This window comes from Protopterus annectens, chromosome 2.part1 (assembly GCF_019279795.1).
Source record: "Protopterus annectens isolate FY-2018-M chromosome 2.part1, PAN1.0, whole genome shotgun sequence".
Taxonomy (NCBI): Eukaryota; Metazoa; Chordata; order Ceratodontiformes; family Protopteridae; genus Protopterus; species Protopterus annectens.
In genome coordinates, this window is record NC_056729.1 from 1,974,109,031 (window position 1) to 1,974,125,375 (window position 16,345).

The 16,345-nt window shown below is 41.7% G+C and overlaps 1 protein-coding gene across 1 annotated transcript in view; it reads left to right on the plus strand.

The window, feature by feature from the left end:
• Positions 1-15,584, plus strand: part of CENPK (centromere protein K) — an 893,441-nt gene extending 877,857 nt beyond the window's left edge. The window contains exon 10 of the mRNA XM_044063363.1: positions 15,077-15,584. Within this exon, the coding sequence (XP_043919298.1) occupies positions 15,077-15,235 (159 nt within the window). The 3' untranslated portion in view covers positions 15,236-15,584. The remainder of the gene's footprint in view (positions 1-15,076) is intronic.
• The last annotated feature ends 761 nt before the right edge of the window (positions 15,585-16,345 follow it).

The following is a 16,345-nucleotide window of genomic DNA, read 5'->3' on the forward strand; positions in this document are numbered from 1 at the left end:
TCACCCCTTTCAATGAAACACACATCATTAAATAACCTTTGGGGTCAATGATATTAATATAATAACTGGTGGACAATTTGACGGAGAGAGTGACAGACAGATACAATGCCCCCCCCCCCCCCAAAAAAAAAATATATCCCTACTCTGGATTGGTTTTGTGGTACACCGGGCTTCCTTCAGTGAAGACAGATATAAAGACAAAATGATAGTTATTTTCAATTGAAAGGACAAGGGGTATAACTTGAACCTTCATATGTACACCTGATGTTGCAGCTAATTAAAGTAAAGACATCAGAAATCATTTTAGGAAAAAAAGTTCTAGCAAAATCACATTACACTCAGCAGAAGTTCCTTAAAAAACAGTACATTGAATTACAAGATCCTACCCCATCCCTCAACATAAAGTGTTAAATTTTAGAAGTACCCTAAGCAAGCATTGCTGAGAGGTGCATATCTCTTTCTAGTTACTCCAAGGCTGTGAGACTTCATGTGTTGCGATATCTCTCAACATGGAGTTCATCGAGAATTACTGCCACACATTTATAACAGCTAGGACATCAGAAAATCTCCAGGTGACAGTTTCCAGCCTGCCATCCCACCCCTTTGACAAATGCATAGGTTCATAGGTTGGTACTAGGCTATCGGCCCTAGGACCTATACAAGCCTAGCCATAACAATTCCCTGGATATTTCTTCCCACAATATCTAGTTCCCTGGACCCCTGTCTAGCAGGGCGACTGACATGATCCCCGGGGTGAATTTACTCTCTCCCATCCAATCATCAATGTTCCTTTTGAAGAGGGCCAAGGAGGCACTCTGCTTGACATGTATGGGCAGTCTATTCCAGAGTATGGGGAGTCTCTGGGTCAGGAACCTATCCCTCCAGCATGTTTTGTTCATTGTGATGACAAGGTTTAGATCCCTGAAGCGTGTGGCTCTGAGTCATTGGGATTTCTTTAAGTGGAGCATGTCCAACAGCTCAGGGTTTGACATGGCCTTGTATGTTAAGCAGAGATCACCTCTGAGTAGACGATATGCCACATAGTATAGCTGGAGTTTTTTTTAGACTGTCAGCATATGGCATCTGCTTTACGCCTGTGATTCTTTTAGTGAGGTATTTCTCTGTCCTTTCCAGCTGTTGCAGATGTCTTGTGAGGTACATACCAAATGGGGCATTGTACTCTATAATGGATCTAATGAGGGATGAGTACAGTGGGTTCCTTTTTTCTGGATGAAAAGCCCTTAGTGATGAGATGTGCCACATAGAAGGATTTCCTGACTGTTGTGGCGATGTGGTTATCGAAGGTGAGACCACTGTCCACCTGTGTCCCTAAGTCTCTCATCACACTTTCGATGTTTAGTGTACTGCCACCTATGTGGTAATTCATGGGTACATGTTTTTTTCCAAAGGGGATAATTATACATTTCTTGGCATTAAGCTTGAGCCCATGGCTCTGGCACCAGGCATCTGTTTCTGTAAGGCCCTTTTGTAGAATATTCACATCATTTGGGGATTCGATAATGGCTCCCAGTTTGCAGTCATCTGCGAACTTTGTTAGCCAGAGTCCCTTAGTGTTGGCCTGTACTTCAGAGAAGTAGATGCCAAACAAGAGTGGTCCCAGGACTGAACCCTGAGGTACTCCACTTGTCTGGAGCTGGATATGGAGTCAGCTACTTTTACAGTCTGGGTTCTGTCAGTAAGCCAGTTGGCAACCCATCGAGTGACATAGGGATTTATGCCCAACTTAGTAAGTTTATCTATGATTCCAGAGTGGGGGATGGTATCAAAGGCCTTGGCGAGGTCCAGATAGGCTGTGTGGACCACCTTACCCTCGTCCACAGCTCTAGAGACTGATTACAAGAAGTCAGTCAGGTTCAGGAGACAAGATCGGCCCTTCACAAACCCAAACTGGGTGGGGTCCAGTGTTTGAAGGTTGCCAATGTCGTTGTTTATAAGTTCCATGATAAATGCGTTCCATGCCCTTGCAGATCAGGCTCGTCAGACTGATGGGACGGTAGTTCCCGGGATCCAAGGTGGATCCCCCCTTGTGGAGTGGGATAACTGTAGCTGTCCGCCACTCAGTGGGCACGATGCCTGAGGTGAGGCTATGATTAAACATGACACTTAGGTGAGGTGCCATTTCATTTTGTAGTCCATGTAGTACACAGCCTGGGATGTCATCTGGTCCCATGGATGCTGTATTTTTAGCTTTGGAGAGTGCGGTTTCTACCCGTGTGGCCGTGATTACCGGAATTTGGCAATCTTTTGGTATTGAGATGCGCCCTTTAGGGGGTGAAGTTGGCACTAAATCGTTCTGCCAGGATATTGGCAATATCCTTGGGATCAGTATATTTAATGCCATTCTTTTGTAACTCAGAGCAGATCTGAGCATTGCCATTTAGATTCTTGAGATAACTATAGAATGCCTTGTGGTTGTCTTTGGAATCTTTGGCAATTCTATTTTTGTAACTAGCTTTTGAGGATTTTATGAGGGAGCTCAGCTTCTTACTGAGGCTGGTGAGGCAGTTTTTTGCATTCTGGGATTTTCCTCTTTTCTGCAGCAGTTTCTTTCTTCTGTTGTATAGTATGTTTATAGCAGGGGACCACCAGATTGGCTTCCTTTTTTTGGAGGAGAGCATCTTGGTTCTGTTTGGGATGGCACGATTCATGCATGAGTGGATGTGCTCGTACAGTGCCTTAGTGTCGGATTCTGCAGTCGAACTTTCAGATCCCGTCTGCATGGGTGTCATGAAGTTTGTCACTTCTGACTTCAGTAGCATGAAGTTGGCTTTGGAGAAGTTTTTTAAGGAGGTTTCCTTACTGGGGGGTGGGGGTGGGATGTGGATGTCAAGGGTGATATGCTTATGGTCAGACCTGACCAATGAGGGGGTGACCACTGGTGTGGAGCATCTATCTCCCATGTTGGTAATGACCAGGTCTAGGATATTGGAGCCCCTGGTGGGACAATAGATTAGTTGATCCAGGGCGTTGGAATTTATGAATTCCAAGAACCATTGGGAAAAGGAGTTGGTACCCGAGTAGTTTTCCCAGTTAATGGCAGGGTAGTTGAAATCACCCAGTATTAGGGTGTTTGGTTGTATCTTAATATTTTCCAGTATGTTTAGAAAGGTGTAGTGAGAATCTTGGGGCATGGTGGGGGATCTGTAGCAAGCTACAGTTTGGATTGCAGTCTTACCTAGTGTTAGTTGCACCTGGAGAATTTCAGATACATTGTGTTGGGCAACTAGCCTGGAGGTGTGAATATCCTTGGTGAATATGGACACTCCTCCACCTTTAGTGTTTCGGTCTTGGTTTTGTGGCCGAAATGTGTGGTAAGAGCTGTAGCCTGGTAATTGCAGGGGTGCTCTCTGTAGCCTTGAACCAGGTCTCAGTTACTGCACAGATATCGATGTTCTCCATTTTTAGGAGTGCCGAGAGAGAGTGCATTTTGAGGTTTAGACTTCTAGTATCGAGTAGCACTATCTTCAGATTTTGCATGCTTGTATCTGTTACGGTGGTGGTTTTGTCCTTTGAACCTTGCCTAAAAAAGGCACATTAGGGGTGGCAAGAGCTTTAGCCAGTAACCTGAATCCCAAGGGTGACAGGTGCAGACCATCTCTGGCAAAGCATCGCAGTTTGTCGATCATGTCTTCTCAGGCAGACAGATACTGGATCCCCTTTGAATGACACCAGAAACTTAGCCAATTGTTGAAGTCAATCATTTTGTCCTTATACTGTGGTATCATTCTGGGCGAAGGCAGGATGCTACTCAGGGCTAGGGTCATACCTGCCTGGGCCACATGATCCGAGAGCTCTTCCATGTCTCTTTTCATGTAGTCCAGGGAGGTACGTCTCAAGTCATTCACTCCAGCATGGACAATGACAGAGTCGTATTTGAACTCGTTGAGGAGTGACTTGAGTGCATGTGTTATGTGGCGGATCCTGGCACCTGACAGGCAGCTGACTGTAATTTTCTCCTTGTTCAGCCTGGTGAGTGGGATATCAGTGTGCCTGACTATAGAGTCACCTATGACTAAAGTGTTGGGTACATTGTCTTGCCTTAGGGGCTGTTGTTGGGTGGCACACTGGTGTTGTGAGCTGTGTCACTTTGGTTGTGACTGGTGTTTGTTTGCGTTTCAGCTTCGGAGGTCCTTGTTACTTGGGCTGGTTAATGTTAAGGGCCTCTGCATATGTGGGTTTATTGTTGCTATGTGTGGGTGTTGATAGTGTGGGTTTTGAAGGGCTATGAGTTGCTTGAGGTGTAGTGCAGGTATTAACCTTCTCCTCTTGACTGTCTAGCACAATCTTGGCCGGAGAGAGCTTTGCTTCCAGTTTGGCTATGTAAGTGCATCTCTCGCAGGTTGTAGTGTTGGGTGGTAGGAGGAGAGGGTTGTCTGTGTACATGAGGCAGTTGCTGCATTGCCCCAGTATGCCCAGATTCACGAGGTGGACAGGAGAAATCACTGGAAGCTGACCCTTGGACGTGCCTGTTTAGGTACTTTTTTGTAAAGTATAAGAGCTGTTTTCCCTCACCTTTGCAAGGTACTTTGCAATTATAGGCTGTTTAGTGCCTACGATTAATTTCTCCTTATTGACAAGGAGAGTTAAATGCTTTTATCAGTTTCAGGCTTCATTGTGCTTTCCAGCAGGTTCTAGAGCAAGTGCTAGTCACAGGGGTTCAGATTTTAGTGCTGCTACTGAGGAACAAGCTAGTTCTAAGGGAAAATTTGAAGAGCAGACTTTCTGGCACCTGGAATAGTTTAACCATAGCCCCGCAGTGCTGCACGATTTGAAAAATGTGCAAACACAGGCTTTTTTAAGCCAGAAAGTTGAAAGGGATAGACATTGGCCCAAAAAGGCTAATAAAATTAGAATTTCAGAGCTGGAAAACACTCCTCTAGTGTTAGATAGGTAGTACAATGCTCACCACTCCCACTGGTAAGCAGTAGGACTTCCCTCTACCACAGCAGGGTCTGGCTAGCTCTGAACACAGAAAATAAAGTCCTGAGAGAAGCAAAGCCTGGTATCTAAACTGGCTAGGAAAGGTGGGAAACGAGCAAACAATATTTTTTTTTTTTTGGTTAAAACAGGCTAAACAATGCAATAATACAGTAAATAAACACAGAAAAGGCTAACACACCAGTGTGTAGTCCTGAACAGTAAATGCAATTAAAACTCTACAAAATTAGTAATTTAAAACTTTTTAAATGAAGCAAGGCAAGTGCACAACTGAAAAACAATTTAAGAGAGGCAGTCATACAGCAGAATAAGTAGCTAGTCTACAAATACAGAGAAGTCTATATATACAGAAAAGCAGCTAAAACACACAAACAATTCAGATGCAGTGCAACCTAGAGCACTTGAGTTGTAGCAATATTAAGGCAAATACAGTTATAATAAATTCTCTAAAATATACTCTATATTTCCAAACTGTTTGAGAAGCATAGTCAGAACACAAGGAGATTCAGGCAATTTTTTTTTTTTTTTTTTTTTTTTTTTTAGAAAGGGAGAAAGGAGGAACAGGCGGCCTTCTCAGATGTTTTCTCTGTATTAGGTAGAATGAGCTAATAACACTAGACTGGGAGGAGTGTTCCAGATCAAATTTACAGTAGGGGTGGGCAACTGCAAAGCCACCAAGTATAACAACAAGACGCCAACAGGGAGGGAGAGTGGGGACCAGTACTAAAGCTATTAACCTACACTCTTTAGACAGTAAACACTACAGAAATCTTTATGACAGCAGTGAGCCACAAAATGAAAGTTTTTAAACAGATAAAGGAGCAAAGAGACTCTACAGAATGCTTTTAACTGCAAACAAATCAGTTACCCGTGCAGATTAGTTAATAGCAATAAAATGCAGTAAAAACTATGCAGCAGGCAATAAAAAGTGCTATATATAAATTGCACAGGTATGCTTGCAGGGTTTCATTTATGTTACCATTATTATTGAAACTGTCTCATACAAAGATGAACATTTGTCTAGTAAGTCAAATGGAAAAGTAAAAGACATGCTGCCTGAATCAAATCCAACTATCAGACGTGTTTCTTGGAGGGGGCAGTTAATTATGTACATGGTGCCTTATAAGGAATTCGATAATGACATAAATCATTGGAGTGATTTTTTTTTTTAATTTAGCACAGTAATGAAAATAAAAAAAAGTTCAGTGGGTGACCACTTTGACAGACTACAGTCCCACACTTCACTATGGTTCCTCTGTTAGTTAGAAAGAAGTTACCTGTTGCACTATAGGACTCCCACACCAAAACACACTATAACCTGCTAGCCAGAACTCCTCCATCCTACACCAGTGTACTTATACTTTGAGTAAACATGTAACAGGCTAACTTATCTCACTCAACTACATTGGAGAGGCATTCAACGAAGCAGCTCAGGATCGTTGTACAGGTCACCTAACTGCAACATCCAGCTGCATCTCCCATGCTTTTTTTCACTAGCAAAAAAGAAAAATGTTGGTAGTTTAACCCAGAAGAATCTACCATTTTGTATGTCTTCCCATTTCAATACAGTAACATTGCAGCATATATTTTTTGTTTTATCAAGTCTAACATCTTTAAAAAGAAGCGTCATGCCCGTGCTGTAATCTGCTAATGTGAAAAAAAAAGATGCAACAAAGACGAAACAGCAAAAATTGCAGCAGATGCTTCGCTATTAATTGTTTGCCAACTGATCCAGTCGATAAAAGTTTGCTTTTTTAGAATGCTCGGTCATTGTGGTTACTATAGAAACGATCCACAATGAACGAGCGTTCTAAAAAACAATTTTTTTACTGGCAGTAGCAGTTGACAAGCACTTAATAGGTGTTCCTTCCTATTACATGTATTAATTGATTGTAGATAATTTCTGCAAAATATAGAAAGTGTAACGATCATGCATTATTCCCAGGAAGGCATGTCTCATATTGCAAGTATCTCGCAGAGTTCCTCCTGCTTACCAAGATGCCTTTGAGCCTTACAGCAAAAAGTTTGGATTAGCCATAAAGTAATGCTGGCAGTTGGGGGGATACAGGGCAAAAGAGACATGGTGCTGCAACCCATATCAAAAAGGTTACCACAATGTTTAATCCACTGTCCCTTGTACTTTTCAGACTTCAAAATCCTTCAGAAAATGCACTTTAAAACAACTGCTGTTATTCTAACAACTTTCTAAGTTTATAACAGCAATATTTAAAATACGTCCTTATGTACTGAGCCATCCATGTTGTCGGTCTTTGTCCAGATTTCTTGTACTAAGAGACTGAGAGGTATGACAACGAGAAGAAATAAGATGTGTGCATTCAGTTTGCTTTTTAGAACTCGCGTTCATTCTGGTTACTATAAAAATTAACCACAATGAACAATCGTTCTAAAAAGTAAACTTTTAGCAGTAGGTGCAGTTGGTAAGCACTGTTGAAACATTGAAGCCTATTTCAGGTGTAATCTCAATGTGCTTCATTTCTAAACATATCGATAGGTGTAACGATTGTGCATGCATGCATCATAAGGCAAGTATAAGGCAGAGTTGCTCCAGTTTACCAACAGGTCCTCTGAGCATTTTAGAGCAAGAAGTCTGGACCATGTCTAACGCAATGGTGGCTGGTGGGAGTTGCGGGTCAAAACAGCAAAAAAAGGACAGATTATGAGGGATGAAAGATACTGAATTTAATCCAAACAGTAGAATGGGACCATTCAGTGCAGAAGGCATTTGTGAAACTGCCCGCACAGTAATAATACATGGGCACATAAATACGAAAATAATTAATCAAAAAGACAGCTAGAAAAATAGCGATACTTCACAAATTGGCCAGCTTAAATGATTAATTCTGGAGAGGTGATGTGAGGAAACATGCAGCAAAGTTGTAAGTGCAATAGCAACCTGATAGGAACATAAAAATAAAATGTAGTTGACACTGGGAGCCAAAGCAGTATTGCAACTAAACATATACAGGATGTTTAAAAGCAAATTAACACTGTGGGTGAGAATGTGAGTGACGTAGTAAAATGGGCATTACTGTAACTAGCTATAGCTTGGACCCGAATTTTAAACTCTGGGATTGTCTCTTTAAAGCTGTTTTAAGTGTATTTTTTTACTGTTTTTGCCTTATCTTTAAAAAAAAAAATCCTTGTTTCCCGCCTTTCTAAGCTAGTATAGTCCGGTTTTCAGGTTAGTGCTGAATTCAGGGCTGTGATAACAGTTTCTGAGTTGCTCATACCTTACTTGGATAGAAGGAAGTTTCTCTGTTCACCTGTGAGAGAGGGGAGCTTTGAGCAACCTATCTGTCCCTGGAGGAGTGGTTCCAGCCCAGAAGTTAGTAGTTTATTGGCCATTTTGGGCTAATTTCTATCTCTTTCATTTCCCTACTATAAAAACTGCGTTTGCACGGTTTTCCGCACTGGGCAGCACCGGTTAGCTATGGTTAAATTATTCCCGGCTCCACTAAGTCTCCTCTTCAGTTTTTCCCTTGAAACTAGTCTAACTCTCAACCTAAGCACTCAAAAAGCATCCTACAGCCCAGCCCTTGCTCAGACCTAATAGCAAGCACTAATATACCCTGACACTGATTTCCCAGCAGGGCAAGGCTCTTTATTCACCCCTCACCAACCAAGCGACTAAGCAGCACACCCTACTATTCAGGCATGACCAAAGGGCAATTTCAGGTGTACTCTCCACCTGAATATGGTGAATCTGGGTATCCTGAGGCAATGTTACAACTGCCTCATGTACACAGACAACCCTCTCCTCCTACCACAAAACACTAACATATGCGAGAGTTGCAATCATACAGCCAAACTGGATGCTAAGCCGTCTCCACCCAAGACTGGAACAGACAGTCAAGAAGAGAAGGTTAACACTTGCACCACACCTCCAGCAGCACACAGACCTACTAAAACAGCACTGGCAAAAATTACCCATAAATACACAAAATCATACTCGGGGGCTCTAAATAAAAACCTGCAAAAGCATCAGAGACCTCCAAAGCAGACACCCAAACAACCTGCACCTCCCATCACAAACCAGACAACACATAAAACACAAAATCAGTGTGCCACACAATCACAGCCCTTAAGGTGAAATAACATACTTAACACACTAGTAATAGGTGACTCTATAGTCAGGCACACTGACGTCCCACTCACTAGGCTGGACAAGCAGAAGGTTACTGTTAGCTGCCTGTCGGGAGCCAGAATCTGCCACATAACACAAGCACTCAGGTCACTCCAGAATAAGTACAAATATGACTCTGTCATTGTTCATGTTGGTGTGAATGACCTGAGACGTAGCTCCCTGGACTACATGAAAAGAGTCATGGAAGAGCTCTCTGATCTTGTAGCCCGGGCTGGTATGACCCTGACCCTGAGTAGCATCCTGCCCTCACCAAGAGTGATACCTCAGTATAAAGAAAAAATAATCAATTTCAACAATTGGCTAAGCTTCTGGTGTCATTCAAAGGGGATCCAGTGTCTGTTAGCCTGGAACGACACGCTTGACAAGCCGTGTTGCTTCGCAAGAGATGGCTTTCACCTGTCACCCCTAGGCTTTCGAATACTGACCAAGGCTCTTGCTGCCCTCATAGTGCCTTTTTCAGGCAAGGCTCAAAAGTCAAACCCACCTCCATAAACAGCACAATTAACAAACAGCTGAGGGTTATGCTACTCAACACCAGGAGTTTAAATCTCAAAATGCACACGCTCGAAGCACTCCTCAGTATGGAGAACGTCGACATGTACGCAGTAACTGAAACCTGGTTCAAGGCTCCAGAGATCACCCCAGCACTACCGGGCTACAACTCATACCACACGTTTCGACCACAGAACACGGACCAAAACACAAAAGCAGGGGTGTATCCATATTCATCAAGGATACCTACACCTCCAGGTTAGTGGCGCAGCATGATACCTCTGAGATCATTCATGTGCAACTAACATCGGGCAAATCTGCAATGCAAATTGTGGCCTGCTACAGATCACCCTCCATGACCCAGGACCACCACTCCACCTTTCTAGAGACACTGGAAAACATGAAGGTCCTACCGATCACCCTAATATTGGGCGATTTCAATTACCCTACCATTCACTGGGAAAACTACTCGAGTACAAACTCCCAGGCCCAGCGCTTCCTGGAATTCATCAACTCAAATGCCCTGGATCAGCTGATAAACTCCCCTACCAGAGGTGAAAACATATTGGACCTGGTCATTACCAACATGGGTGACAGGTGTTCCACACCAGAGGTCAACCCGTCACTGGTTAGATCAGACCATAAACTAATCACGCTGGATGTCCACACCCCACCACCATCCCCAACTAAGGAAACCACAGTAAAAAAACTTTTCTAAAGCAAACTTCACCTTACTTAAGACAGAGGTGGTAAGTTTCACAGCCCCCATGCTAAAGGATAACGCTGCCCAAGATGCAGAAACCTTTACAAAGGCACTCTCTGAACACCTACAAGGATGCATGGATAGTGCCATCCCTAGCAAAACAAGACTCATTCCTCTAGGAGAAGGAAACCAGTTTGGTGGACCTCTGCCATAAACAGGCTATACAATAGAAGGAGGAAACTAGTTCAGAAAAAAAGCAAATCCCAAGAAGGAAAGACATCCCTGATCAGTATCAGTAAGAAACTAAGGTCCCTCATGAAATGATCCAAGGCTAACTTCGAAAGAAAAATAGCCAAGGATTCAAAAGATAACCACAAAGCCTTCTTTAGCTATTTTAAGAATCTAAGTGGCAACTCGCAGATGTAAACTGAACTAGTGCAAAATAGCACAAAATGTACTGAACCTACTGATATTGCCAACATCCTGGCAGATAGATTCAGTGCAAATTTCACCCCCCTCTCACCTCCAAAAAAGCCCACAACAATACTGGAAAAGTGTAGTGTCCCAAAAATCACAGACGCACAGGTGAAAACAGCCCTTTCAAAAGCCAAAAACACAGCGTCAATGGTACCAGATGGTGTCCCAAGCTAAATCTTGCACGAACTACAGAACAAACTAACCCCCCACCTAAACACACTGTTCATCCTCAGCCTCTCCACAAGCTATGTGCCCATAGAATGGCGCACAGCAATGGTTATTCCTCCACAAGGGAGGGGCCACAACTGACCCTGGTAACTATCGCCCCATAAGCCTGACTAGCGGCTGTGGAGTGCATCATCATGGAACTCATTAACAAAGACATTGGCAACCTCCAAACACTTGACCTGACCCAGTTTGGCTTTGTTAAGGGAAGATCATGCCTACTAAATCTGGTTGACTTCTTCGAGACAGTCACCAAGGCCATAGACAAGGGAAAGGTGGTTCACACAGCCTACCTTGACCTCGCCAAGGCTTTCGACACCATTCCCCACTTGGGTATTACAGAAAATCTCACCAGCCTTAACATAAACCCCTACGACATGAGATGGGTTGCCAACTGGCTTACAGACAGAAATCACACGGTACGAATAGCGGGCTCCAAGTCCGAGGACTATGGATAACGAAGTTCGTCGATGACTGCAAACTGGGAGCCATAACTGACTCTCCGGCTGACATGGACATCCTCCAAAAGGGCCTTACTAAGATGGACACCTGGTGTCAAAGTCATGGCCTCAAGCTAAATACCAAAAAATGCATAGTCATCCCGTTTGGGAAAAACAAAACACCCACGAATTACCACATAGGTGGCAGCCCCCTTAATACAGAAGAGGTAATAAGAGGTCTGGGACTCAGGTAGATAGTAATCTCTCCTTTGACAATCATATTGCCAAAGTAGTTAGGAAATCCTTCTATATGGCCCATCTAATTACTAAAGGGTTCGCATCTAGAAATAAGGAGGTTTTATAGTGCCCCTCTACTCATCACTCATTAGACCCATCATAGAGTACAATGCCCCATTTGGGATGTACCTCACAAGACACTTCCAACAGCTGGAAAGACCACAAAAGTACCTCACCAAGAGGATTACTGGCCTCAAACATATGTCCTATGCAGCCCGACTGAAAAAACTCTGGCTGTACTCAGTGGCATATCGCTTACTCAGAGGTGATCTCTGCCTGACTTACAAAGCAATGTCCAACTCAGAAGAAATCCAAGTCACTGCGAGCCACGCGCTCTAGTGAGCTAAACCTCGCCACAACAATAAATAGAACATGCTGGAGGGATAGATTCCTGTCACAGAGACTCCCCATGCTTTGGAACAAAATTCCAAACTACATCAGGCAGAGCCCCTCACTAACACTCTTCAAGAGAAACCTTGACGAGTGGATGGGTAACAGAAAATACACCCCTGGGATCACTTCATTGGCTCTGCTTGACATAGGATCAGTTAATTAATCAATGGGGCGGCGAAAGCCGACACACTCTGGCTAGGCTTATAAATGCCCTCGGGCAGATAGCCTAGTACCTACCTATGAACCTATTAAATAAAAGTATTTTGCATTGTTTAAATGAGCCAAGAGCCACTCGATTATGCAGAATTCATAAAGGCTCTGAAAACAAGTTAAGTTGATTAGTAAGCCCGTCGGTCAATTAAACAACTATGTGTAGGAATCTCTAGTGTGCTCTCCCAACCTGTACAGATCAGGCTACCATGCACTGCCACTAGATGGAAAATCCTTTATCCTCTTGATGTAAACACACAGAAAAGAGCTTGCTAGTGTGTAAAAATACACTGCTTTATCCAACAGCTAGTTAGATAACAAGTAAATCAGTTCAACAGGCAATGACAGGCAAAATGCATTTTTTTTTTTCAAAATAAACACAAGGAAAGGCAAATAATTCAAGATATCAACAGCAGTGTAGAAAGGGAGGGGCTTATAACGTTCAATTTACAGTAAGGTGGACAGCTTAAGAATCAACAACTTTAAAAAGCAAATCAAGGAATGGGAAAGTGGGTGGCAAAAATAACCAGCAAGGAGACCCCAACAGTGCTTGTGGTCTTATCAGAAAGACAAGGCTACAGATATACTCTGTGTATTTAAATATCACTCAAGAAACAAATTAAACAGTAAAGAAAAAGCAGCTGAAATGTGCAGCCTGGGTAATTTAAGTGTATATCTGTGCAGCCTGGGTAATTTAAGTGTCTATCTGCCACAGGCCAACTAGATTTCTAAAAACAGAAAAAATGTAACAGGTAAAACCGAAAGTAGCTTTATCAGTGTGCACAACTCACAGACAAAAAAGAGATTTCTTTCCTCATCAGTGGGAAATCACCAGCAATACTTGCAGTTCTCAAGTCGTATCAGAAAAGGTTTCTACTGTTTCCTTAAAGTATAGGAATTCCAGGAAGATATGGTTGAACCATTTTTCCACTGAGAATTACATTTATATATCTGAACCACAGAAATCGTTTAAAGCAAATATATTTATTTACTTCTGCATATATATTTTTTTGCATTGTAGTAAATATGTCACCAGTGTTCTATACATTTTGCCTTCATGAAGTCTATGTTTCAGCTTTTTCTCCAGAACCAAGAGTGTATCTCATGACATGTTAATCGCTGCTGCTAAGCTGTATATGCATACATAACAGATATGACTCCAGTCCACCTTAGGATGCACATACACATGCCTATCAGCAGTCTGAACGATTGCAGTTTTTCAGCTTATCTTCTTGTTGGGATTTGGGAAGAAACTGAAGCCCAAAGCAAAAACCCATATGGGACACGAGGAGAACATGTAGGCTGCACACGGAATAAGCTCCAACTGGAAACAAAACTGGAGCACCAGTCACTTTGGGGCATTCCATTATAGCTGTTTATTTATATTGAAAAAGGGCAACAGTGTTTTACAGACTGATGCACATTCAGCTTAGCTGATATTTGATCTTTTCTGTAATGAATACTATCTTTTTAAATAAATGTTCTAAAGGAGAGCTATGGTAAGACACTGCAAACGTATGTTGTACCTGACTGCATCCAAAGTGAGACTATTAGGCCACCATATTGACATGACTTTTTTCAGCCAAACCTGCTATTTCTTTTCACATTGTAATATAGCGTTGTATTGCCTGTCCGTTTCTTCAGTGCCCTTCCTATGTCGAGTTTGAAGTGCAGTGTCATGAATTAGTGATTTATTTTGATCTTTGGAAGCAGTGTCAGATTTTTTCAGTGGTTCCCTTTTTATTTATTTTTTTAGCTGCAAGCTCCTAAACTGGTATTTGTAGTGTAACATTATGCAATGTGCTTATGTTATATTTCAGTTGCACTATTTGTTCTGTAACCTTTGTTACATCATCTGCTTGTAATGCTTGATATGTCCTATGTCTTTAAATGTTGTTTCTGAATTGTCATTGACACTGTCTTTTCCTTATGGCTTGCTTTATGGCTGGAAAGAGTCCTGTACCAGGCAGCATACCTGATTGTCAAGTTATAGAAGTAAAAACATTTGTGAGCTCTTCTAGTTTTTGCAAGAAATTGTAGCCAGATTAGCTGCTTTCATAACCTTCAAAGTATCTTAATTACAGATAACCCCCAGCTGCCAGCTTTACTCACTGCCTCAGCCAGCTGTAGATGTCAAGTTTCTTATCAATTGTGCCTATATGGTCCACTTAACTGAAGAGCAACTTGCTTTCCTAGAGCTCGTTGCAGTAGGCCGTATGATCCTTGTGATGATGTAACAAATTCTAAAAGGAAATAATGTCTGCTTTCAGTGAAAATCAGAATACTGTTAAGTGAGTGTGATTAACTGGGTACAGACAAGAAACAGGGAAAACTGCTTAAATACTATTTTTCTGTGTGTAGACAGATATATATATATATATATATATATATATATATATATATATGTATGTATATATATATATATATATATATGTGTATGTATATATATATATATATATATATATATATATATATATATATGTATATATATATATATATATATATATATATATATATATATATATATATATATATATATATATATATATAGCATTCTGGAGGTTATATTAGAGAGAAGGTCAAGTCATCTGTAATGAGAAAAAATGTATATTTCTATAAAGTCAGCTTGCTGTATGACTAATGTAAAACTTTGGAAAAACAGGACGTGGCATTCACTAAAAGGTGCTCTAATTTCTCTCTATTTCCATATTTCAGGCTTTGATAAATAAAATGAAGCAATCTCCACATGATCCTTATGTTACAGTGGATGATTCTATGTGGCCTCCCTACATTGAGACATTACTTCGTTATGGCATTACTTTGAGGCATCCAGAAGATCCGCAAAAGATACGTTTGGAGGCTTTCCATCAATAAGAGACTTTTTCACATTGTACAGAATATGTTATTTTATGCTAGTGACTGGAACTGTAATTTAAAACTTCCATTTTTCAGCCACAAATCATCGCAGTATGGATTAGCATTTGCTTGTGTGGCGGAGTTTTATCAGTGCCTATCATGAATTAATTTACATTTTATAAACCTTGTATTTAAAATATTGTTAGAAACTAATGTAGCTCTTCAATAACAAACCACATTTTTTCAGCTGTTGATTTTTTTTTTTTTTAGTTTCCACCATGAGATGGTGCTGGAAAGTGTAGATGTTGCCATCTTATCAGAGCATTTTGAGTCGACTTGTGACAGTATTGACCTTTGGTGAGGAAACGTGTAGTATAGTTGAGGGACCCGCTTCAGTTTATAACAGTTGGGATCTCTTTCCTGAGTACTCGCTCACATCAGTTTTTCCAGGATCTAAGGCTTAGGCAGCTGGGGCTGTACCTGGCATATCACCTCTCCTTCTCATTGGTATATGCAGTGGCATCCCAGAAGCTGCATGTGAGAATGTGCTGAGTCCCATGCTTCCCATTTTTCATGCAGCTTCAGTCCCAGTCTGCCTACTTTAAGGGCTTCAAAAAAGCCTGTAGCAGTTTTAATGACAAGAAGTAGCTTCTGTCTGTCTCTCTTTCTGGTCTGAAGAAGACAGAGGGATGTTTTGGTCCATCTTGAGCCTTACTGGCATATGTAAACAGATCTAGTATACTAATGTTTGTACGATGATGCTCCATTCCTTTTATGCCGTTGTTGCTTTTGGTGATTGGTTGGTAACATTAGACACCATTGACACTTCTTGACAACCTATCAACATTTGAGAGCCATGTTCTGACCAACGTGAAGGAGGGATTTCCATGTTTCTGTCACATAGTCATGAAGCATGCCCTTTTTTCAGGGTGAGGAATTCACCATTACATCCCCAGTCCTTAAGAACTGGGGCAGCTCATGGCTGCGTCACATCAGCGTACTAGTATTGAGAATAGAATTTTCTTCAAGGGTAGAAGGTCACTGTAATAGTAAATTATAACATTTAGATTTGGTCATCATTTGTGCTGTGTTGGTCAAACCATTGTTGCGTAACTTTATTTTCCCTGA